We start from the raw sequence: 25,719 nt of genomic DNA, 5'->3' as shown, positions 1-25,719 counted from the left end.
ATTTTAATAGGTCACAAGGCATGCAGGTCTGGTGTACATCCTACCTGTATGGATGTTTTAATTGGGTTTAAAACTATCTTCTGTCATATTGGAGATGATTTACAAATTCACAAACAGCAGCTACTGTCAGCCCATACTAAGCTGTCTGAACAAATGGACCTTTATTTACAGTAGTTGTATTAGGTTGTTTGGTTTTGGCAAACACTTCAGGAATCAGTCAAGTTTATTTTCAGGTCCTATAGAGAGATATTAAGGTTTAAATAAGTATATAATGTTGGCCTATATGCAGCAAAAATTTATAGCAATGGCACAGCTGACAGAGAGAGAGAGAGAGAGAGAGAGAGAGAGAGAGAGGGAGAGAACCATCTGGGAATCTCGTACTATGAATGTTTTATGTAATAGTTTTATCTAAATCAGAAGGAATTAAATAACACATTCTAAGCTGAAAATCTTGTAATATTTTCAAAAGCCTGGATTTATGAACAGGGAAATAGACTGAGCTGTGTTGTTGTTGCCTGGCAGATAAGAGAAATATCTCCTGTGTTTCTGACATTGTTTTAAACCTCAGTGCGCTTAAGAAGTCCCACCCCCACAAAAAAAAATAAGCAATATGTCCTTCAAAATAAGGGAAACACAAAGTTACTTGTGAGGTATGCTTTCTTCATAATCTTCTGCTATATATGTTGGAAAGTGACATTTGTCCATCTGTTTTCTATGCATTCGGATGCCTATTGGCATAAAACTTGGCATGACAGTTCCTGAGATGGTGGAGCTGGTTTGGATACCATTGGACATCATTTTGAATCGAGACGGTGGACCAGAACATTCCAAAGTGTACCAGTTAGGACACTTCTGTAGATCACCATGGTTGGTATGACTGCTCAAGAGAAGCGGTTTTTGCTCTCTGTTTGGAAACCATCAAATGCCATTTCGAATCAAGTTGGTGAACTGTCACTGCCCTGAACTGGACAACTTTCAATATTATGGTCACTCAATTTGGCAGGATGATCCCTGAGGTGATGGTTTTGGATACCATCAGACACAATTCTGAATCAAGATGATGGGCCACTAAACCTTTCAAAACTGAAATGATTGGACCAAATTTGACAGGAAACTAGTAGGGCCATGCCCAAGATTTGGCCAAAGCCTGAATCACAAACTGAAGCAGATTCAGGCTTCTACCGGGTGGGGTCACAACAGCCCCAGGTCACCCCAGGTTGGGCTGCCTGGAGTGATCCAGAGCTGTCAGGGAGTGGGGTTTTGGTGAGAAGGCAGTAAGGCAGGCAGCCTCGACAAAGAGCACCATGGAGCTGTTTCTTTTTTAAAACAAAAATTTATTTAGTTTTTCAGATTTAAAAAAATTTCAATTTTCAAACAGCCAACATAAAAAGATAATTCCGAAGAGCTGTTTCAAGGGGACTCTCAAACAGTCCCACACTGTGTTTTGGTAGTGTATACAATCCATATGTATCCTGTATTTGCCCTGTCGTTTCTTAGGAAATACTGTGTCTTGATTCATTTCCCCTCGCGCCGGTTCAATCCAAATTGAGAAAAAGAACAAGCTGGTTGTGTTTTAAGCCAGTTTTGCACATGCAGTCCTACATTGAGTGCACAGTCATGGCACTACTCAGCTTCATTGTCAATTACGTTATTTAGTGATTTCATAGGTTAGATAGGTTACCATTGACATGCTCAATGTAGCTTCCCAAAAATATACAACTGAACAAAACAGTTGCACAACAATACAGTGCGAAATAATGCAGTACAAAATCATAGCAAACATCTTTCTTTTTGTTACACTTGCAGTATAAAATATAAAAAAGGCAGACGTTAGGACCATCATATAGAATACAATCCTTAAAAGGCACTTGGAGAGCAGTAATTTGGTCACTTTCTAGGCTTTTCAACTGCAGCAGTGAATAAAGGGTTGGATTTCTGCCGCTTTGCTACTAAGCCTGTTGGTGATCTGGAAAGGATGTGCAGTACTTTAACTATTATTTATAATTAATACTTATATTTATACAGTGATTTATTAGCTGAATCAAAATAGTATTTTAAAGCAGTGCAATTTTTTTTGGCAATATTTTGAGTTACCTAGAGGGAATATTATAGTTTATAGGGTATGAAGATTACAGCGGTAGTTGCAAATTAGCTAAATAAGCTACTATGGCAACCCAGTCAGATTGGCAGGGTATAAATGATTTTAAAAAGTATTATTATTACTACTACTACTTTAAATGCAAAGCAAAAATAAAAAGTAAAATCCCTTTTACAAGTTGGATAGGTAACTTGTTTTAGTAAACAGATATGGGAGAACACAATTCTGGCTATTCACACTCATATTTCCATTTTCACATTGCAAAATTGGCCTGAACTAACGTCGATGTAGCCCATGATGAATCCCTGTATGATGATGTCTCCCATGATGCATCCCTGCATGATGATGTATCCCATGATGCACCCCAGCACCATGGTGTGTTCCATGATGCACCCCAGAACGACGCTGACGGTTTCTGTTTCCCGCACGTTCAAAAAACATGAAATCCTAAGTAGTAGAAAAAAGAACTATCAATTATATGAACTCTTGACTCAAATCCAGAATTTACTTTATATTTTACAACAACTATCCCAAAATTATTTAAATAGAACTACTGGAGAAAACATGTCAAGCAAGAATAAAGAGCATGTAAGTCTCTCGATTTGGCTGAGCTACAACTCCCAGGAGCCCCAGCCAGAAGATCTCTTGCTTGAGGACGATGGGCGTTCTAGTTCAACAACATCTGGAAAGTCACACCTTTTCGATCTCTGCACTAAAGTATGGCTCACTGAACCCACTGCAGTGGAAGGTGTATGCAAGACTTGGGCACAGGCAACAATATGTCCAGCTTGTTTTTATTTTGCTTTAAATTCAAGAACTTGCATCCAGTAGCAGCACATGTCCCTAGGTCTGGTTCCTTTGTATCTTGAATGCAACTCCATGAGGCTGTAAGCCATTTATTGTTTGAGGGTTGAGGTAATGTTTCCATGCTTGGAAGTTCATACTTTGGGGGTGGGTGCTTCTTCACTGTTCCTTTTATATCAAAAATGCTAAGTCAGGGGTAGGTCAGTGAGTACAGCATCAGACTCTTCATCTCAAGATTGTGGGTTCAAGCACCACTTTGGGCAAAAGACTCTGCTTTGCAGCATGTTAGATAATCCTCTTGGTCCCTTCCAACTCTGCAGTTCTATGATTCTATGATACTAGGCCGAGCATCAAAAAATCAAAATAAAAAAATCAAATGTAAACTGAAAATTGTACAATGCACATAATCTTGTGCAAATTTGCATTGGGTCCTTTTATTTTTAAAATTCTGGATTATTTTCTTAACACACATCACTAGGCATGACTGCCCATCTTTTCTGGCACTCCAGTTAAAGTAGTGACTGTTCAGTACTCATCAGAAATAATGCCTCAGAGTGACATCATGCGGCTGCGATGGCTACTGGAAACCACAGGGTGGCAGAGGGCTTGAATCCTGCTTGCTGGTTTCCCACAGGCATCCGGGTTGGCCACTGTGAGAACAGGACTGTGGACTTGATGGGTCATTAGTAGGCTGTTCTTACGCTCTCAACCCAGTCATAAAATCTCCACCCCCATCATTCAGCTCCGAGGGCCTTCTGGCGGTTCCCTCACTGTGAGAAATGAGGTTGCCACGGAACCAGGCAGAGGGCCTTCTGGGTAGTGGCACCCGTCCTGTAGAACACCCTCCCATCAGATGTCAAGGAAATATGCAACTATCTGAGTTTTAGAAGACATCTGAAGGCAGCCCTGTTTAGGGAAGTTTTCAATGTTTGATGTTTTATCGTGTTTTTAATATTCTGTTGGGAGCTGCCCAGAGTGGCTGGGGAAACCCAGCCAGATGGGCGGGGTATAAATATTTTTTAAAAATATTATTATTACTACTACTTTAAAGGGAAAACAAATTTAAAAACTAAAATCCCTTTTACAAGTTGGATTCGTAACTTGTTTTAGTAAAATTATGGGAGAACACAATTTTGGATATTCACACTCATTGCAAAATTGGCCTGAACTAACGTCGATGTATCCCATGATGCACCCCAGCACGATGATGTATCAGTCATCACGGCTTCTTTTTCCCGTACGTTCGAAAAACATGAAATCCTAAGTAGTAGAAAAAAGAACTATCAATTACATGAACTCTGGAATCAAATCCATAATTTATTTTATATTTTACAACAGCACATGTCCCTAGGTCTGGTTCCTTCATATCTTGAATGCAACTCCATGAGGCTGTAAGCAATTTATTGTTTGAGGGTTGAGGAAATGTTTCCATGCTTGGAAGTTCGTACTTTGTGGGTGGATGCTTCTTCGCTGCTAAGTCAGGAGTAGCTCAGTCGGGACAGCATGGGACCTGATGGGTGGGCTGTTCTTAAGCTCTCAACACAGTTATAAAATCCATTAATCACGCAAAAAGAATAAAGTAATCTAGCAACATAACTATGGTTCTGCCACAGCTGCAGTGGCTGAACCCAGTTCAAAGTATTGACCTATAAAGCCCTATATCGTTTCAGGCCCAAATACATGACACAGCACCTCTCCCAGCATGAAGCTACCTGGACCCTACATTCATCCCCCCAAGGCCTCTCTTCCATCTATGGAAGGCTCTGCACAGCGAGGGTGGCCTCAACATATTTTCAACACCAGGTTAATACTTACCTTAGGCAATCGGTGAATTCTGATGGGTTACCATAACCCATAGAGGTTTGTATAATAATAAGCAGTTTATAAATTCTTTAGGAGTAAGTAAAAAACTAAACTAAAATATACAGCTGGAGTTTTTAAAGTTGCTGCTGCTGCTTTGTTAAGTGTCATGGCAATTGGTATGCTTTTAACTCTATATTTTTGCAATGCCTGGAACTGTTTTAAGGAACAAATAAATAAAACAATCATAGCAATGCTACTCTGCATATATCTACAGCTCTGGATTCAATGCATGTTTTGACCAGTTATCTTCCAGTAATAGGAGCTGGCAATGTGACCTTGTGTACAGCTTAAGCTACTTCAGAATAAGCAATGAATTTTGCTGCTACGACTGAGATGCAATTCCTTCCACATGAAGCTTGCTTGCAAGAAGCCACCTTCTTCCTCACATCATTATCCTATTAGTACCAGCCTCTCTGTCTTCTGTCAGAAATAGATTGCCATTTAGTTCATGCCCTTGGTATAATAGCCAAGGAATTGGCAGGTATGGAGATCCAAGAAATGCATTTATGAATAAGTATGGATTGCAAAGAATTCTAGAGCAAAGAAGCTTTCTTTTACTTGTCAGAGCATATCATCCAAAGCAACTGAATTTTGATGATTGAAAGAATCCTTTCTGCCATTTGTATTGTTTGAGAAGAAAATGTTCTGGACAGAAATTTTAGGAGTTGGAACCACGGTAGCTGGGAGAAATAATGGTGGGTGGTTCTCTACCCTTGAGAATCACAAAGCTTTGCAATAATAGTCTGCCTGCCTGCCCTTCATAAATGCCCTTGTCACTTTCTCCTTAAGATTTCAATTTTTAGTATACAGTAGTACCTCGGGTTAGGGACGCGGGTGGCGCTGTGGGTAAAAGCCTCAGTGCCTAGGACTTGCCAATTGAAAGGTCAGCGGTTCGAATCCCCGTGGCGGGGTGCGCTCCCGTTGCTCGGTCCCAGCGCCTGCCAACCTAGCAGTTCGAAAGCACCCCCAGGTGCAAGTAGATAAATAGGGACCGCTTACTGGCGGGAAGGTAAACGGCGTTTCCGGGTGCTGCGCTGGCGGGCCAGATGCAGCTTTGTCACACTGGCCACGTGACCCGGAAGTGTCTCCGGACAGCGCTGGCCCCCGGCCTCTTAAGTGAGATGGGCGCACAACCCTAGAGTCGGACACGACTGGCCCATATGGGCAGGGGTACCTTTACCTTTACTTAGTACCTCGGGTTAAGAACTTAATTCATTCCGGAGGTTGGTTCTTAACCTGAAACTGTTCTTAACCTGAGGTACCACTTTAGCTAATGGGGCCTCCTGCTGCCGCCGCTGCACAATTTCTGTTCACATCCTGAAGCAAAGTTCTTAACCCGAAGTGCTATTTCTGGGTTAGTGGAGTCTTTAACCTGAAGCGTATGTAACCTGAAGCGTCTGTAACCTGAGGTACCACGGTACACTAGAAGAATTGTTGCTGGCTAAAGAAAATATGGCCTGGCCTCAAACGTAAGAAGAATGAAAAACTTGATCTTGTCAAAATCATCTGATGAAAATGAAGAGGTTGTAGCTGAATAGGCCCACTGTCTCAGCAACATCCAAGCGGAAATGGAATGTCTATTTTATCCATTTTCTCAACTACTTTGTGATGGCCTGGGATTCGGACTCGGAGGCTGAACCTGAGGGATCCCAGCCTGCACAGGAGACCCCGCCTCCAGAACCAGCTGAGCCGGGGCTGGATCTTGAGCCTGAAGGGTCCTCACCTGTGCTGGATCCTCAGGTGCAGGCACGAGCTGAGTCTGCTCTGGCCCCTGAGGACCCATTGCCTGCAGGTGCTTCACTCTCAGCCCCGTCAGGGGAAGCTGAGGTGGCCTCTGGGTCTGGTAACCCTCCAGCCTTTCCTGAGCTGCAGAGGCTCAGAGCAGAGAGGCGGAGGGAACTAAGTTCCCGCAGGAGAAGTGCTCACCTCCAGGCCAGGAGAGGTGAGTCACCTGTGGACTGGGGCTGCCCTATGCCTTGGGGCAGATAAAAGCCAGCCAGCCTCAGTCCCAAGTTGCGGGAGCAACATTGTTGGTAGCCAGTTTCTGCCTGCACCTGTCCTGCTGGGTTTCCTGACCTCACCCGACTCCCTGCCTTGGACCCAGCTTCAGCTTTGACGGACTGCTTCCATACTGCAACCTCAACCTCGGACTGGACTCGGATCTCGTCTCACGGTTAGCCCACGGGACCAGCACATACTTCTTCTTCAGCACACTGTCTACTTTGCCCACTTATGCTGCATTCTCCATCCATCCAATATCATCTCCTTATCTTCTCTGCTGTGAAGTACAGCACTGTTTGTAAGAAGAGACTGCTGGATCAGGCCAATGACCCATCTAGTCCAGCATCCTGTTCTCACAGCAGCCAGCCAGATGCCTGTGAGAAACCCACAAGTAAGATTCAAGCACAAAAGCACTCTTCCCTCCCATGGTTTTCAGCAACTGGTATTCAGAATCATTGCTGCCTCCAACGGCAGAATAGCCACCATGGCTAATAACCATCAATAGCCCTCTTCTCCATTATAAGTTTGCTTATAAGGTTGAGTGGGACTTCAGTCTTAGATGGTAGCTTCTTCATTTTAAATTAATTAAACCATCAGTGTAAAGGAAATAATTTACTATACTCCTAATACCAAACAAATTGGAATCTTGTTTGGTAATAGGAATTTAGTAAATAATTTCCTTTATGATGACAGCTTAATTCTGTTGCACATGAGCCCTGGGCATCCATTTGTGAGGAAGAGCAGTGTAACATTAAAATAAAGGTCCTTGTGCCAGTTCCCTTGAACCACTGCTCCAGTGCAATGGACCTTAATATCATACTGTAGAGTCTGAGGTACAGTATAAGGCTTACCAGAAGCATGCAGGCCCCCATGGTGATTGCTTTCATTTTGATATCAAGGTCCATGGGGAATTGGACTTCAAAGTTGCTTGCATCTGTGGCAGCCTCTCTTGCCATGCCTGCCCACTTCCTATTGATTGTTCCAACTGTAGACGTCCCATCCAGTGTCTTCACCTGGTTTTTAATATGAACAGAAAAAATATTTTATTTGCAAGGTGTTTTTTTGTTTGCATTTATTTGCATTTGTTTACATTTATACAGTGCATTCAATAAAACACCGTATTTTTTGCTCTATAAGACTCACTTTTTCCCTCCTAAAGAGTAAGGGGAAATGTGTGTGCGTCTTATGGAGCGAATGCAGGGTGCACTACTATCCCAGAAGCCAGAACAGCAAGAGGGATCGCTGCTTTCACTGCGCAGCGATCCCTCTTGCTGTTCTGGCTTCTGAGATTCAGAATATTTTTTTTCTTGTTTTCCTCCTCCAAAAACTAGGTGCGTCTTGTGGTCTGTTGCGTCTTATAGAGCGAAAAATACAGTAAGCACACAGTACAACATAAAGCACAAAAATAAGGCACAGTACTAATAATTAAAATAATGAAATGGTCCTAAGTATAGATAGTTCATCATCAGACATAACCTATCAATAAATATACATCAGCTTCATCATCAATTAAATATCTTAATAACAATAAATGCTATAGTCATTTAAAAGGGTCCAGTGGATCTCCGGCTGAGCCATGAGGTTCCTGGTTCAAGCTGATCTACACTGGTGAAACTCTTTCAGCTGGAACACCCCTAGTCAGCTTGAGCTAAGCATGGCAGATCTTAAGGTGGTGTAAGCCTTGAAAGCAGGGAATTCCAGGGGTGAGACCGGGGTGGGGGGAACCTCGGGCTGGATCCTAAGCCTATTCAGCTCAAGTCACATGATCTGGTAAATTCGGCATAAGTTAAGCCAGCAAAAAATGGTATAACTCCAAACCTTTGTCCCATGGTGGGACGTGTGTGGCACTGTGGGTTAAACCACAGAGCCTAGGACTTGCCGATCAGAAGGTCGGCGGTTCGAATCCCCGCTACAGGGTGAGCTCCCGTTGCTCGGTTCCTGCTCCTGCCAACCTAGCAGTTCGAAAGCACATCGAAGTGCAAGTAGATAAATAGGTACCGCTCCAGCGGGAAGGTAAACGGCATTTCCGTGTGCTGCTCTGGTTCGCCAGAAGCAACTTAGTCTTGCTGGCCACATGACCCGGAAGCTGTATGCCGGCTCCCTTGGCCAATAAAGTGAGATGAGCGCCACAACCCCAGAGTCGGCCACAACTGGACGTAATGGTCAGGGGCCCCTTTACCTTTAACCCTGCTCCCAAATGGAGTTTAGAACCGGTGCACCTTATGCTGGCTTAATTTAAGTTGGCATACTTCACATTAGCTTCCCATACTTAGGATTAATCCCACCCCCATCTGTTCCCTTTCAGTTTCTTTGCCAGCATATCACAGGTGTAAGCCTGTAGCTTAGCGGAAGAGCTTTTGCTTTGTAGATTCACTCCCCAGCATTTCCAAGTAGGTCAGCGGATTGAGGCTGAATCTCAACAAGGCAGAAGTATTGTTTCTGGGTGACAGGGGGTGAGCAGGTGTGGAGACTCTCTGGTCCTGAATGGGGTAACTGTCCCATTAAAGGACCAGGTGTGCAGCCTTGGGATCACACATCAATTCTGTGTCCAAGCCGTCTGTCTCCCAGCTCCACTGGTACGTAAGCTGAGACCCTGCCTGCCTGAGTACTGTCTCACTGAAGTGGTACATGCTCTGGTTATCTCTTTTTTTTTGACTACTGCAATGCACTCTACATGGGGCTACCAAACTGCGGGAGGCAGTGGAAGACAGAAGTGCCTGGCATGCTCTGGTCCATGGAGTCACGAAGAGTCGGACACAACTAAATGACTAAACAACAACAACAATTGAAGGTGACTCAGAAACTACAACTAATCCAGAATGCAGCAGCTAGACTGGTGACTGGGAGCAGCTGCCGGGACCATTTAACACCGGTCCTAAAGGATCTTCACTGGCTCCCAATATGTTTCTGAGCACTATTCAAAGTATTAGTGCTGAGATTTAAAGCCCTAAATGGCCTTAGCCTTGTATACCTTAAGGAGCATCTCTACCCCCATCATTCAGCCTGGACATTCAGCTCCGAGAGCCTTTTGGCAGTTCCCTTATTGCAAGAACTGAAGCTATAGGGAACCAGGCAGAGGAACTTCTCAGTAGTGGCACTCAGGAAGCTTTTAATATCTGATGTTTCATTGTATTTTTATATTCTGTTGGAAGCTGCCCAGTGTGGCTGGGGAAACCCAGTCAGATGGGAAGGGTACAAAAAAATTGTTGCTGCTGCTGCTGGAAGAGTCTGCCTGAAACCCTGGAGAGTCAGTCCAGACATTACTTAAGCTAAATGGACCCATGTTCCCACTCAATATAAGACAGCTTCCTAAGTTCCTGTGTACAGGTTTTTGCTCAACCTTATGTTGTGCTTGCAGGAGTTCAGCAGTCTGATGCTTCTAAGTGACTATAGCATTTGTTGTTCTTGCTTTAGGATTGCCCCCCAAATCACATGTTCCTTCCATCCGCAACCCAGGCCTGGTGCAGGACCTGATGCAAGGTCCCCCCAACACAACACAACACACTTGCCAGACTGGAACAAAGCAGAGTATGGGGATGCAAGGAAGGAGCCAATTCTGCACCGTACTGTGTATGTCACTATCAGCGCTTTCCCCATTCCAATACAGTTTGGCTTCCACTAAAACCTACACAGTTTGTCTTGCTATCGCACGGTGAGCAAAATTTACATAATTAATTAATTATGTGATCAGCGCCAATGCATTTCAATAGATGGGAAATATCAAAAACAAATAGAAAATATCTGCTGTGTGCACAACGTTTTCAGACAGCAAATGCCCACCATATTTGCTTTTATGATTTCCACTCCTGGCCTTGAACAAAACGCTTTGGACAGAATTATTCAACACCCCTAGCCCTGAGACGCTAACACCTGCTCCTATGAGTAAATTCAATGCCCTAATAATGAATGCAATTAGTGTTCTGATACAATGATCTGGCAGGGGAACCTAGGAATTTAGCTTTTTAAGGATTGACTTACCTCGAAATGAATATCCTGCCAACAGCGGCATGGCACACATGGCCCAGTCATTTTAAGTACGCTTTCTCTGGCCTCGTTTTGGAGAACAAATTTTGGGAGAAAGGGATGCCACTTCTGTTTAACATAACCAATGACTGTGCCTAGTGGGGCCTGAACTTCAAGCTTCAAAGGAAAAACAGCACAGTAAAAACAGGACCTTGCGCTTTTGTCTAGTGCAGAAATACACAAATCAGAATTTCCAGGTTTATAATACAAGCTGGAGTATGCCCAGGATGAAAATACATGGGGGAAATAGGTTAACCAAAGGTATAGTGTGTCCTCACATACATGGCATGTATTTTCTTGAGGAAAGAGATGTGAAGGTATATGCTGGCATAAATGGGTATTTGAAGACATAAGACTGAAGAGGTCTAAAATAAACACACAAACACTTGCTAATGGTAGAGAGAGATTCACTTGAAATTGTTACTGTGGCTTCAGAAAAAGAAAAGCCCCTTCCCTACTATAATGGAAAGTTTCATAATTCTAATGAATTGAATCTCTGCAATTAAAAATATGAACTGAAATGATGAGAGCCACCTGAAAAGAGCCACAAAGAAATCTTAATAAGTAGGTATCCCTAAAGATGCGGGTGGCGCTGTGGGTTAAACCACAGAGCCTAGGACTTGCTGATCAGAAGGTCTGCAGTTCGAATCCCTGTGACAGGGTGAGCTCCCATTGCTCGGTCCCTGCTCCTGCCAACCTAGCAGTTTGAAATCACGTCAAAGTGCAAGTAGATAAATAGGTACCGCTCTGGCGGGAAGGTAAACGGCGTTTCTGTGTGCTGCTCTGGTTTGCCAGAAGCAGTTTAGTCATGCTGGCCACATGACCCGGAAGCTGTACGCTTGCTCCCTCGGCCAATAAAGTGAGATGAGCGCCGCAACCCCAGAGTCGGTCATGACTGAACCTAATGGTCAGGGGTCCCTTTACCTTTATCCCTAAAGAGTATCATCTTGAAAGTTGGAAAGACTAATTTGAGGTAGAAAATCAGAAGATATCTCCTCGGAAAGGTGCAAGTTTACCTCTTGCAAGCAGCAAATACAAGGGCAGCAGCAAATGGAACACTGGAAATCTCTTGTCAGCTGCATGATTGGCTGGCTTGCACTGTCATAGAACTTAATGGTGAAGGGGCGTATTGACCCATAACAATTCAGGGTGTAGTCGTCATTTTCCTCAGCTGCAAAATACACCATCTGCCCCACAGAGTTTTTGACTTCATATCTGTTGCAAGTTTCAAGGCCACTTATCACTGAAAAGGAAGCAGCATCAGTTTGAGTGCTTACGTAGTTGATCCAAATGCTTGTCATGAACATTATGAACAAAAATTAGAGCCATCAACTTTAGCCTCAGATCTACAGTACTAAAGCCTCAGAACAGGGGTCAGCAAACTTTTTCAGCAGGGGGCCAGTCCACTGTCCCTCAGACCTTGTGGGGGGCTGGACTATACATGTATTTTGAAGGGGAAAAAAAAGAACGAATTCCTATGCCCCACAAATAACTCAGAGAAGCATTTTAAATAAAAGGACACATTCTACTCATGTAAAAACATGCTGATTTCCGGACCGTCCGCGGGCCAGATTTAGAAGGCGATTGGGCCGGATCTGGCCCCCGGGCCTTAGTTTGCCTACCCATGCCGTAGAAGAATATTCAGCTTCTGGTAAAATAAGACAACATGTAGGTATTATGCTGCCTTATTGTCTGTCCAAACACTGAACCATAGCTGTCAATCGTCCCTTATTTGGCGGGAAAGTCCCTTATCCCAGCACTGTATCCCGCTGCTGTTCCTTATTGATGATGTCCCTTAAATTTCCTGGGTTTCAAAGGAAGCAGTTCCTCTCCCTCCCTGCCTGCCGGCCAGGGAGGAGGGAGGCTCCAACTGTGTTGCTTGGCTGTGTTGCTCACCCAATAAGGAGTCTAAGAACGACCTGGGGGGTGAAGCTTGCATGCCTTGTACCGATCAAATCGGCTGCATTGCCTTTGCTCAACGCTTCCCAGCAGAGAGGTGACGGTGGTTTTCCTTGCTGCATCCCCTTTGCCGGGTTGCTGTGCTGTGGGAACCACCACTTGATGCTTCGTTTGGCTGCTGGCTGGGCTTTCTGCCTTTGGCTCGGAGGGGCTCAGAAGTGGAACATACCTGTGTTCGGAAAATCCCTTATTTTTGCTGCTGATCCCTTATTTCCAAGGCTGCTGGTCCCTTATTTTCAAATCTGTAAGTTGACAGCTATGCCTCACTACAGGTGACATTAAGGACATGATTAGCAACATATATTTGTAAATGTTAATATACTAGGTTCAGAGGGGATGGTTAAAGATTTCAGCAGGAGGAGGTGTTTAAACCTACCTCTCCAGCTGCAGTTTCCACAAAATCTAATGCCTTCATGGACAGTAATTAGCATTGGAGGAAAGTTCCTCTTGGTGTCAATGAGAACTTTCCTCCCTAATGTTAGCTGTTGCAGGGTGGGGCATGATGTCAAATGAAATGGGCCTAGAGAAAAGATGAAGCCTCCAGTCCACTCATGTCTAGGTAACAACCTGGTCCTTAATATTTTTTAAGGTACAATGTGATTGCTCATCATGTCATTAACATTACATGCAGTCATGTTTCAGGATGTGAAAATCAGTTTGTATAAATAAGGGAAGAAAAGGAAAAGAATGCTCTCACTTGGATTCTTAGTCTTTTTTGCACAACACATTTTTTTTACTACTACTATTTATTATTATTTTTGATCTTTGGGCCAGCTGGCTAATTTGCTTTTACAAGCGTGCTGTTTCACCCCATCCCATTTTTGCTGTTTTTTCCAATTTGTTTTATTCAGAGTTCTTGTTTATCACACACCACCTCTAGTATAGGGAAGGTGGCTAATGCATAGCTTTAGTAATAGACATATATTAATTTGCCACCCATGAGAACATCCTGGATTTAAAAAAGCACAGCCATCAGTCTGAAAGTCACTCTCAATGCTGAATTAGAGTTTAAGTAAGATAGCAAGATCATACTTTCCATGAGCTCAATCTGCTGTTGAATTGATAGGTGATCAAGCTGTTGCAAAAATAAAAGGCAAAAGACAAGAGCATACATGTTAAAACAGAAATGCATTACAAAACGATTATATAGGTGCAATTATTTTAATGTAACGTTGTACATTTTTGGTAATATTTATGGTCATTTACACTGCCACCATTTTTGTTTTCTGCACATTTGCTTAGAGGTGCTTATATCCACTGTTGATATTCATCTGTCTCGAGAGACAATGGAGTGTGCCTCCAGGGGTGAAGCCAAACTTCTGCAATAGCCAGCTCCTCCTCAATGAGGAAGGCAAAGCAATGCAGCTCCTTTTGAATGGTATGAAAGGGCAGAAAACGGCTAATTATTCTTTTTATCATTTATTTTATTTTTAAAATAAAATATGACATGGTGGGTGTCTGCGGAGAGTGGGGGAGGGAGATGGTAGGCAGCTATCCATCTACTCAAATCAAGAGAATGTGATTTTGAAAGTTTGGGTGGTTAGAAAAGAAAAGAAAAGAAAAGAAAAGAAAAGAAAAGAAAAGAAGGAAAAACCACAGCTGGTTCTTATGCATGGCTTCCCAATTATGATTGCCAGGATCAAGGCAGGGTTCACCATGGCAACTGTGGTGACCATATTTGTGGAGACTGCTGTGCTTGGTAAATGATGAGACATAGGGATAAATGGAGGGAGATACCTGGCTTAAATATTCCAATCCTGGAGGGCATTTTGGAATTGCAGGAGGTGGCGGCATCCAAATCACAGGCGCATTAGGCTGATACTGAACCGGGACAGCACTGTAAGTTGCTGGCAGACCTAGGAAATTTGAAGAAAGTTATCCAGGAGTGTTTTGAAAGATCAAAACCTAATTAAAACATTATTTTAACCTCTAGAATTCTTGAAGACCCTAAAGCTGCAATCCTAACTCCCATTTACCTGGGAGGAAGATCCACTGAATTCAATAGGACTTGGTTCCAAGTCGACATGGCTAGGATTGCACTGCAAATCAGAAACAACTAAAAGCATACTGAGCAGCTTCAGAAGGGTTCGTGGTTGTACTGTATGTTTCAACAACAAACCTTCACTTTCACCCATCAGGAAGAGCCCATAAGGGCATTCAATAAGGTGGAAGGGTCACTTTCAGTTTCCATACACTCTATACCTCCGAACTACAGCCTTGTTGTATTATATTTGATCATGGATTCCTTCCACTGTGGCAAATCGTTTTGGATAATTTCACAAATGTGATTTATAACTTCTGAAAATAAATTCAATGTTAATTCTTCATCATGTTCCAATTAAATTCTGCAATAATCTCAGTCAAGATTGCAAGACTTTCTTATTTCTTTTTCTTTTTTAAGTTGGCTGTGTTACAGGAAAGAAAATCCATTTTTCACAAATGCAAGGTTTCACAAACTTGTCATCAATGGCTGAAAAATCCACTAGAGGGCGCACAGAGTATTCACCATACACACAGGGGTGTAAAATGAAAAATCAAAACACTGTACACTACTTTATACAAACGATTTCCACCACCTCATTGTTGATAGATGTGTTGAAGGCCTGTAAGGGATATGGGGACAATGCGCTCTCCAGTTTCAATTCACCTGAATTCCAGTTCAAAACATAATTTAACTTCATGCAAAAGTTTCTTTCCGCCCACTTCTCCCTGCTCACGTTGGGAGGAAGCAAGCTATCATGTGCAAGCCAAGAACAAACTTTGGCTATGAGTTGTGCTTTGTTAGTGGCAAATAAACCACAATCCCCACCATGGACATGGCACTAAACCAAGGTTCATGGTCTGTTTCTCCCAGCGGTGACACTTCCATCATCCACAGTGGGTGTGAGTTCACTCTCACACAGTAAACCATGGTTTTTTACTTACTGTGCGATGTGGTGATGCAACAACTCAAGTTTTATGCTGTGTGCCTTAACATTGTACTACAAAATTCTGAACAGATAACAGCAACTGAGTCGTGATTAAGGATAGCAAACAGACTTTCAAATCCCCAGGAAGCCAGTAAGCTTAGCCTAACTTGTTAGTTTTATTGGGGGGGAAATATGGGCAGGAGGTGGACCTTGGAGGAAAGGCAGGATATAAATGTAATAAATGAAGATTTAAATGAATGGTCATACAGCCACATTCTGAATATTTCACCTATCTAAACATCATTTTGTAAGCAAACTAAGAAAGCTTGCATAGACCCAACTGCTTACCTGGGACTGCAGGTCCAGGCGCATTTGGAGGATATCCATATTGGGCTTGGCCAGGTGGATATCCTGGGCCTGGATATTGTGGAGGTGGTGGGGTAGGCTCAGATTCCTTTGCTGGAAGAAGAGAAAGACAGGTGTATGATGCGTTACGCTTGTTCCCTGCATCTCCATTATTCATACCTACACACTGTGCATGTGAAACATCTTGAAGTCTGTTAATGCTTTTGGGGGTGCGTTATTGGTTTGTTTTTGTTTTAATTATGCATTTTGTGTTTTGTATTGTGTATTTTTTTATGTGAAGTGCCCTGAGATCTGTGGAGGAATACAAATTTCATAAATAGAAATAAAATAAATAAATACATGAGAGAGGTGAGGACAAAAGATTATGGATCAAAATTCAATTGCCAATCGCTGAGGATCCTTACACCCCTATTTTAGCCTTTTCAGAAATGCTAGTTTGTTGCAATATTCATATAAAAATGTGTTAGGTTTACCATTTCTAAAAAACATTTATAAATGTTTATAAACATTTTATAAAATCATTTCTTTAAAATATTAATAAACACATTGCCATTTTAATTTGGAAGTCAGCTGGTTGTAGAGAGAAAAAAAGTAGGCTGTGAGGTCAAGAGGGATGCAAAACACCAAAAGTTGTCAATCTGCAACTTCTGAGTTTCATTTCCTTTGACCTCAATGCCATTGGGTGCCTGGAGGCAGTTGGAGGATGGATGGCAGCTAACGGATTGAGGTTGAATCCTGACAAGACAGAAGTACTGTTCTTGGGGGACAGGGGGCAGGCAGGTGTGGAGGACTCCCTGATCCTGAATGGGGTAACTTTGCCTCTGAAGGACCAGGTGCGCAGCCTGGGAGTCATTCTGGACTCACAGCTGTCCATGGAGGCGGAGGTCAATTCTGTGTCCAGGGCAGCTGTTTATCAGCTCCATCTGGTACAAAGACTGAGACCCTACCTGCCCGCAGACTGTCTTGCCAGAGTGGTGCATGCTCTAGTTATCTCCCGCTTGGACTACTGCAATGCGCTCTACGTGGTGCTACCTTTGAAGGTGACCTGGAAACTACAACTAATCCAGAATGCGGCAGCTAGAGCCACTGAGACCACAAATAAAGACCTACACTGGCTTCCAGTACATTTCCGAGCACAATTCAAAGTGTTGGTGCTGACCTTTAAAGCCCTAAACAGCCTTGGCCCAGTATTCCGAAAAGAGCATCTCCATACCCATCGTTCAGCCTGGACACTGAGGTCCAGCGCTGAGAGCCTTCTGGCAGTTCCCTCACTGTGAGAAGCGATTTTCCAGGGAACCGGGCCGAGGGCCTTCTTGGTAGTGGCGCCCACCCTGTGGAACACCCTCCCATCAGATGTCAAAGAAATAAACAACTATCTGACTTTTAGAAGATATCTTAAGGCAGGGAAGTTTTTAATGACTGATGTTTTAATGTATTTTTAATCTTTTGTTGGAAGCCGCCCAGTGGCTGGGGAAGCCCAGCCAGATGGGCGGAGTATAAATAATTAATAATAATAATAATTACCACCAGGTTCATCAGTCTGTGCAGACTTTTCAGCACCGGATTTATATGCTGCCAATACATAGACTGTCCCACCAACAGCCTATCTGCAGCATTTTCAATCAGCTGCAGCTTCCTATTTACCTAATATAATGCATTTTTGTATGGTTTTGGCCCTTAAATATACATATTTAAACCCACACTTTACTCCAGTTAATATACATATTTTACACATTACTTTGCTGGAGAATTGTATTGCAAAATTCAGATAAATGTGTATTTCAAACGTTTGCTGTATTTTGGTTTTGTATGTTATTTCAGTGAGAATTATGTAACATTGCCTTCAAATGTAACCTGAATCAAATTTCTCTCCCAACTCTACCTAACAGAAGAGATTCCTGCTTCTGTGGCATTATTTTAAGTCTGGCTCTTAAATTGGAAACTTGAGCACCTTCCTACATCAGAATGGAAATAAGAGCAGAAGCAGAAGCAGAGAGGCATTCATGCAAGCAAAACCAAGGAATGTGCATATTCCAAGCTCAAAAGCAAATAAGTCACACACACAAACTGCTTTTTGTTGTTTTACTCACATGGCATTTCCATGATTTTGCATACAATCCTGTCTGAAAAAAATAATATATTTATTTTACAGTATGATCATTTCTCCCCACTTCAGTTTGCTCTTTGGGGTGATTGGCAAAAACAAATGTTACATCTGACCAGCTGTTATGAAAAGTCCATGTTTGTTTGTTTGTTTTCAAGGCACCCTTGTGGAGACATGAAATATACAGCTATGGATGCTACAATCCTAAACACACTCACTATGGAGTAAGTCCCACTGAACTTGCTTCTCTAAATATATATGTACGGGACTGAACTGTACAAAACTGCAGACAGAATTCCATTTTGGTTCCAGGTTTCTTGGTTCCAAATCATAGATTTCCACAGAACCCCCCCCCCGCCTGTTCCAAGGTTTGTTCAGTTGTATTTGCACTGCCATACCCCATCCGCCTCCGCAATGTTATCAACTATGCAATTCCTTCAAGAGCATGAAGATAATCTTTCAGTTGAAGTCACAATACTAATCTTACCCATGCACGCACAGTATTTCTCAAAATGAGGGGGAGTTAGAAAATGTTTTGGAAATCCTACAGCACAACAGAAATTTCTTCTGCGCAACCACTGTTAGCAATGTTAAAGTTCTTTTACGCAATAGGCCACTCGGAAGGGTTCTTCTAACACATACTCGAGATGTCTGGAGCAGGAATGAAGAATCTGTGGCCACCGGATATTGTTGAAGTCCAACTCTTATTGTCTATCGGCAATGTTCGCTGCAGCTGATGGGGTTTGGAACTAGAAGTTTCCTATGCCTGCCCTAGGGAAATCCTGCAGGAAGCCTGTGTTGTGGGACCCAGCTAGTGCAGCATGTAGGGTTGTAATAATAAATAAACTAGTTCACTTGCCACCACTTTTGTATAGTCTGAAATGAGTTATTCAATCCAACAGCCAATTGAAACACAATTCAATTTCTCAGAGGGGGACAGAGTTAAAATGAGAAAAAAACGATCCTTGAGACATGAATTTCCTTATTTGTTTGTGTTGAGGGATCATTTGCTAGACTTGGTGGTGTGGAAAGATGGGGTGGGTAGGCAGGGTATATTGAGGGTAGATTCCAATGGTTGGAATTCTATGGCATGTTATTAGCAAATGTTCCATCAGCTTGCCAGGTGGAATGACCTCTTTCCCCTCTCCCTGCGTGCCATTCTGTGGGTTCCCCTGAGCCAATCTGGGGTGTGTGCGCATGGGGGAAGGAGATGGGAGAAGCTGCATGGGCTTCTCTCTGGTGGGGTTCATCGGGTGAATCCCATCACACAACTGACAGCATTTGTCCTATATCAGCAGTGGCATGTGTGGTGGAGCAGAGCCACCTAACAATGCCATCACCACTGTTGTTGACCTGGACAGGGTGGTGGGTGGTGGTGAGGTCAGGGCTGTGTAGTTGCAGTGGCAGGAGCTTGGTGCAACCATGTGGCCCTGACCTTGTTGTTGCTTCTCTCCAGTTTCACTAAGGGAAGAAGCAGAAATGCTGGTATCAAGAGGTCGCCTCGCTCTGGATTACAACTGAATATAAACAATTATAATTACAGATTGGGACCTAGTCTCTGGGCAAATGCTCTCCTCATCAATAGACACTGCAGCTTCTGTTTAATAAGATGCAGTTTGCTGGCAGAACAATGAGCCAGATTAACATAAGGGCCACCATCTTCCACATGGGCCTGTCCAGTTATGGAGCTATGTACTGGAAAACCTTCTTCACATCCCTTTGCCTTCAGAAGTTAGATGGGTGAGGACTAAAGCGAGGCCCTCTTCAGTGGTGGTGCCATGATTCTTGAGATCTTCTTGAGATTCTTGAGATCCAATATTTCTCGGCCCTCCAGATGTTTGGGGACTACAACTCCCATCATCCCTAGCTAACAGGACCAGTGGTCAGGGATGATGGGATTTGTAGTCCCCAAACATCTGGAGGGCTGGGTTTGCCTATGCCTGGCTGTGAGCAATGGGCATGCAAATATCTACACACTCCTTGTTTTCCAACCATATTTATCTGCTATTGTGACCAGACCCAGAAATAAAGAGGTGAGGCACAAGTGATGGGTTGAAATAGGGCCACATTTTATTATTAACCAAAACTTTGAGCAAGCTCAACCTTCCCCATTTCAAGTGGCATGACAAAGCCTAGGCCTTATAGTAAGTAGGGAGGCCTTGGGCCCCACACTCTCCCAGGGCCCCACAATTCCAGGCAGGTGTGCAGGTGAGGCTCAAGAATGTTCCAGATCCAAGCTAAGGGCCCCACAACCTATACTGGCTGGCCTCCAGAAACACCTGTCACCTTCAAAGGAGCCTAAGGGTGTTTCCACTGTTCAACCTGCAACCTTGGTTTATGGAGCCATTTGATGCCTAGTTTAAATATTTGAGTTTCTAACACTGTCTGTTCCCTTATCTAACCATAACCTTTCCCACACCTTCCTGCCGATAATGCGACCCAAATAAAGCATGCAACCAAATCAACCTGTGATTTCCACCCCTAAATTACAACATCCCCTGAATACAGTATGGAGTGGGCAAAAAAAAATCCCACCCAGCTTGGACAATTTGCAGCCAGACCAAAAAAACACACAAAAATGCTGCTTAAACAAGATGCAGCTGGAAATCCCACACAGCCAAGGATGGTAAAGTCTATGGCATGGGTGTGTGTGTGCAGAAGTACACTGGGCAACTGGTTTTGCAACTTTGTAAAATGGAATCTTACAAGGTTGGGCAATATAGACCACCTGCCATTCACCCCCAGTCGGCAGTGCTTTTCAGGCAGTATATATTTCCTCCTGTCCCATCCACCCCGCTTGTTTCATTCTGAGCATGGGCACACATGCCTTAAAAAATGATCAAAATGGCTGGGAACATTTGGTTTTTTGCAAGTTGTTTTTTTAAAGGTTGATATACAAGTTATCCAATATACAGTACCAACTTCCACAAAACTGCATACAAAACAAAACAAAACAAAAACCATGTTTGTGTGCTGCACCTAGGCCCACCAGCAGTCCACTAAGGAGCACCTCACCAATGGAAGCAGAGCAGAGGGTGTGGTAACAGATGGAACCCTGAGAAATGTCATTGCCCACACAGGAGGGTTGGGGTAGTGGCACACAATGCGCTCCAGTATGTCCACAGCTGGGTAACATACATTTTTTTCCCCTTAACGCATTAACCATACATTGGGCAAATCTTGATTCAATGTGGGGGAATGTGCAGGCTGACATTTGGATGAAGACAATGTCACATTGCTGGCACACACGCCAAAACCCCATGTAGACATGGGATGTATCAAATCCACTTCAAATTGCCATGTGTACACCGCCTGGGAGAAAAGCAATAGCTGGGGCTTTTGGAGCAAAGAGCTGGGGATGTAAAGGTTAAACAGCCTCTCCTCTCTACAGCTTCCAGTGCCTTTATCTGATCGAAGCACAGGGAGAATCAAAGGGGTATAGTTTCAGCGTATAATTTCAATAGGTATAGTTTCAGGAAATCTCTGCCTTCCCCCAAGTTGATGTGTTGCTTACAGGCAACGTGTTCATGGAGCTTTCTTCTTGACTTGTTTTCATAGAGACACCAGTTAATTATACTGTATTTTAATATGGGGGGGATGGGATGGGAGATGACGTTTGATTGAGCAAATGTTACCCCACCACTTTCGGAGTGTTTCCCCATCACTTACCACAAACAAAATGAAACATTCTTTTAGGAGAATTTGTGCTTTTTTACAAAAGAGCTCCAAATCAGCAATGGTTGCATAGCTTAATTTGCTAGCATGGCTACAAGAACATAGAAGCTGCTTTGAAATGAGTCAGTCTATATAGCACAGTACTGTCTAGACCAGTGGTGGCCAAAGTCGGTCCTCCAGCTGTTTTGGGACTACATGTCCCATCATCCCTGACCACTGGTCCTGTTAGCTAGGGGTGATGGGAGTTGTAGTCCCAACACAGCTGGAGGGCCGAGTCTGACCACCACTAGTGGCGCTGTGGGTTAAACCACAGAGCCTAGGACTTGCCGATCAGAAGGTTGGCAGTTCAAATCCCCGCGACGGGGTGAGCTCCCATTGCTCAGTCCCTGCTCCTGCCAACCTAGCAGTTCAAAAGCACGTCAAAGTGCAAGTAGATAAATAGGTACCGCTCCGGCGGGAAGGTAAATGGCATTTCCATGTGCTGCTCTGGTTCGCCAGAAGCAGCTTAGTCTTGCTGGCCACATGACCCAGAAGCTGTACGCCGGCTCCCTCGGCCAATAAAGCGAGATGAGCGTTGCAACCCCAGAGTCGGTCATGACTGGACCTAATGGTCAGGGGTCCCTTTACCTTAGTCTACACTGACTGCTGATGGCTCTCCAAGGTTTCAGGCAGGGTTCTCTCCCAGCCATACCTGGATATGCTGGAGATTGAACCTGAGACCTTCTGCATGCAGTGCAGATTTTCTGCAACTGAGCAACAGCCCCTCCCAAATGGAATCCCTAACTGGATCGAATCCCATTCAGAAATAACAATTATCTGGATGCATTCTTGGATTCCCACTTAGGAGCTGCTCTTGTCAGCATGCCATGGAAAAACAGGAACTGGACTCCAGGGTCTGGAAACTTTGACTCTGAAAGGGGTTGTTGACATCCAACTCCTATCATGATTAGCCAAGTAGGTGAGGCTGATGGGAGTTGTAGTCCAACAACATCAGGAGCTTCAAGGGTTAAATGACTGTGGTTTGTGATTATGTAATCCACCAATTCACATTAGTTAGTAAAGGTTTAACATTCTAATTAAATGTATGATTTTTTAAAAAACAAAAACATCACTACCACCACCACAGCGTTATAATTCAGAATTCGCCACTTGGCATCTTGTTGTAGACAGCCAAGATTGATATCTAGGAAGGCTGGATAAGCACAGAATCGTGGAGTTGGGACCCAGCAGGTCATCTAGTCCAACCCCCTGCAATGCAGGAATCAACATCTAAAATTCAACAGTTTCGCTTTTCTTGGCATGGATATACAATACAGTGGTACCTCGGGTTACAGATGCTTCGGGTTACAGACGCTTCAGGTTACAGACTCCGCTAACCCAGAAACAGTACCTCGGGTGAAGAACTTTGCTTCATGATGAGAACAGAAATCGCACGGCAGCAGCGGGAGGCCCCGTTAGCTAAAGTGGTACCTCAGGTTAAGAACAGTTTCAGGTTAAGAACTGACCTCCAGAATGAATTAAGTTCTTAACGCGAGGTACCACTGTACTAAAGGGGAGGTTTCACCGATGGTATTGGGCAATGCCATCTATGGAAACCTGATTTCGCGTTTCCTGTTTAATTCCCCTCAGCCTGCCCTTACTTAACGGCAAAATAAAAAAATTCCTTCCAGTAGCACCAACTTAGAGACCAACTAAGTTTGTTATTGGTATGAGCTTTCGTGTGCATGCACACTTCTTCAGATGCACACGAAAGCTCATATCAATAGCAAACTTAGTTGGTCTCGAAGATGCTAATGGAAGGAATTTTTTTAATTTTGTTTTGACTACGGCAGACCAACACGGCTACCTACCTGTAACTTACTTAACGGGGCGTCAAAGGAAAGAGAGGTTGATGCCCCGCTCCCCGCTCCGCCTAACCGGGGCCCCGGGCGGAGACCTCTTTTTAACGCGCCTAGTCTGGAAGGTTGCAAACTCGAAACAAACTCACTAATTCGAAGTAAACACCCCCTTAGGGGTTGCTTTGCAACAGTCTTCACTCGCTCTCTCCTCCGGTGCCCATATTTGCTTTCTACCCCGAGGTGAAAGCCAATACCTTGCCGGTGGGTCTCTATTCGTTGCTTCTCCACGCGCCGCAGGCTCAGAATAGCCGCAGACGAGACCCGCCCTTGCAATGCAGCGCAGGGGGACGAAGGAGGGGCTGGGAAGGAGATAAAATGGAGCCGGCAGAGGGAGGGGAGAGTGAGAGTCAAAACAAGAGTGAACGGAGGGAGGAGCTGGACGCAGCCAGCGGAAGCCAAGGCTGACGCTCGCTGGCCGAGGCTGCCCTCTTGATAACGCTCCCCCGACAAAGCGCAGTTGTAGGAGCTGTCCAGTCCGTCTCCATATTAGAGGATCAGGAAATAAGCGTTGCCAGGACGTCCAAAAGCTGGCTGTCGCGGCTGTCGGGGGAAAGGAACTCTGCGCGTGCACAGGAGTCTGCCCATTGTTATTACTCCTCACCATGTTCAAGGGCTGATCCTTAGGATCGAAAGAGACTGTTTCGCAGCTGTACGCCTGAAAACTTTGCCCCTAAGCGAAGAGATCCACGCTGCCAAGCGGCAGAGGAAAACGGGTGTGCTTCTTCCAGAACAGCGAATGTGTTTATACTAATAAGCGAAGCAAATACCTTTTTCTACAACCCAGAATGCAGAACTTTGAAATTCAGTACTATTGCTACTTTTTGTGCGGGCGTCAACAGTTGTCACCCCCAGTACATTTTGGCGCTTGAGTTTACTGGGTTTCGCAGTGTATTCTGGTGCTGGAGTGCGGAGTTTGAAATCCTGGCAGCTAGACAGAACCTCCAGCTCTAGCGGCGCGTGAATATTATTTGCTAGAAAGCCAAGTGGAAGAGGCATATTGGGTTCATGCCCTTAGGCTTGCCTAAAGAAACAGGACAAAAGAAGTAATTATAATTTAACAGTTTCCATGTTATTCTATTTTATTAAAACAACTAGAAAAAAATATGATGATGGGAAGATCTCACACAGGTGAAGGGAAGCAGTGGGGAGGAGGGGAGGGTTAGGTTGAATTTGGGAAATAAAATAATATATGGGACAGCAAAGGATATAATAGATTCTTCTAGAATAGTAACCAGAATAGAAGTTCAAAAGGGGATGTAAATGTATTTTTAGTATTTTCATTATTGTAATAGTAGTTATTATTTCTTATCGGTAGAAGGCTATGTTAATTTAGGCTTCTTCGTTTTGCTGTCTGTATAATTTTCTTAAGTCAATAAAAAAGGGGGGGGGGGAGAAACCGGATGTTAGATTACATAGATGGCCTGGTCCAGAAAAACTCTTCTTAGTGTTGCAACATAATGGTATAAACAGTGTGTGATAATGTCCAAAGTGATCACTAGCCTACTTGCTTGCTCTTTATTTATTTTTTCTTCTGAACTGCTTGTTCTGCCACTCTCAGAAGTCTTTACAATATGGCATCTGGGACTGCTCAGTCAGTAGAGGAGGAGTCTCTTAATCTCATAGCTATGGGTTCAAGTTCCACAGTGGGCAAAAGAGCCCCAGCATTGAAAGAGGTGAACTAGTTGACCCTCTGGGTCACTTCCAACTCTACACGTCTATGATTCTATTATCTGTTGCAGTTGTGACAGCTGTCCATCATTCTCAAATGTTTTCCTGTTCTCTCTGCTATCTTTCTAAGAGGCCTAGATGCTCCCTGCTGAAGCCTACAACAGCAATAAAGCTTGACGGGAAAGCAGCTGTTCCCATGCACAACTACCACCCTTTTCCTTTTATGTACAGTGGTACCTCGGGTTAAGAACTTAATTCGTTCTGGAGGTCTGTTCTTAACCTGAAACTGTTCTTAACTTGAGGTACCACTTTAGCTAATGGGGCCTCTTTCTGCTGCCACGCCAACGCTGC

The 25,719-nt window shown here is 43.8% G+C and overlaps 1 protein-coding gene and 1 long non-coding RNA gene across 6 annotated transcripts; both read right to left on the bottom strand.

Moving 5' to 3' along the window:
- Positions 1-1,313: 1,313 nt before the first annotated feature.
- LOC309369834 (phospholipid scramblase 1-like) lies at positions 1,314-24,728 on the bottom strand. 5 transcript variants are annotated; one of them, XM_081911186.1, is made up of 10 exons: positions 23,895-24,728; positions 18,114-18,142; positions 16,006-16,116; positions 14,486-14,604; positions 13,781-13,823; positions 11,806-12,032; positions 10,745-10,906; positions 7,618-7,779; positions 4,076-4,162; positions 2,380-2,545 (listed from the first exon to the last, which is right to left on the bottom strand). In XM_081911186.1, the coding sequence occupies exons 1-9, from the start codon at positions 24,302-24,304 to the stop codon at positions 4,115-4,117; spliced, it is 1,311 nt and encodes a 436-aa protein (XP_081767312.1). In that variant the 5' UTR covers positions 24,305-24,728; the 3' UTR covers positions 2,380-2,545; positions 4,076-4,114. The 5 variants fall into 5 exon arrangements, with proteins under 5 accessions (XP_081767311.1, XP_081767315.1, XP_081767314.1 ...); XM_081911185.1 differs by lacking the exon at positions 4,076-4,162 and having other exon boundaries at positions 1,314-2,545; positions 23,895-24,523; XM_081911189.1 differs by lacking the exon at positions 4,076-4,162 and having other exon boundaries at positions 1,314-2,545; positions 18,114-18,146; positions 23,895-24,186.
- On the bottom strand, positions 4,174-7,611 carry LOC309369977. Its single transcript, XR_014168298.1, has 3 exons — positions 6,692-7,611; positions 5,959-6,631; positions 4,174-5,581 (listed from the first exon to the last, which is right to left on the bottom strand). It is a non-coding gene; the product is annotated as an uncharacterized lncRNA (long non-coding RNA).
- Positions 24,729-25,719: the final 991 nt, after the last annotated feature.

Source organism: Podarcis melisellensis (genome assembly GCF_964234715.1).
Source record: "Podarcis melisellensis genome assembly, chromosome: 5".
NCBI classification, from domain to species: domain Eukaryota; kingdom Metazoa; phylum Chordata; class Lepidosauria; order Squamata; family Lacertidae; genus Podarcis; species Podarcis melisellensis.
Note: the sequence above shows the minus strand (reverse complement) of the source record. Positions and strands in the feature narration are given on the sequence as shown.

Bases quoted from the DNA above. Each gene is read 5' to 3' on its own strand.
- LOC309369834 (XM_081911185.1), bottom strand. From the start codon at position 24,304: ATGGTGAGGAGTAATAACAATGGGCAGACTCCTGTGCACGCGCAGAGT. The intron at 10,907-11,805 runs GTAAACTTGCAC...TTTCCTTTGAAG, and splicing joins GTATTTGCTGCTTGCAAGAG to CTTGAAGTTCAGGCCCCACT. The intron at 2,546-7,617 runs GTAAGCCTTATA...TCTACTACTTAG, and splicing joins TGGGGGCCTGCATGCTTCTG to GATTTCATGTTTTTTGAACG.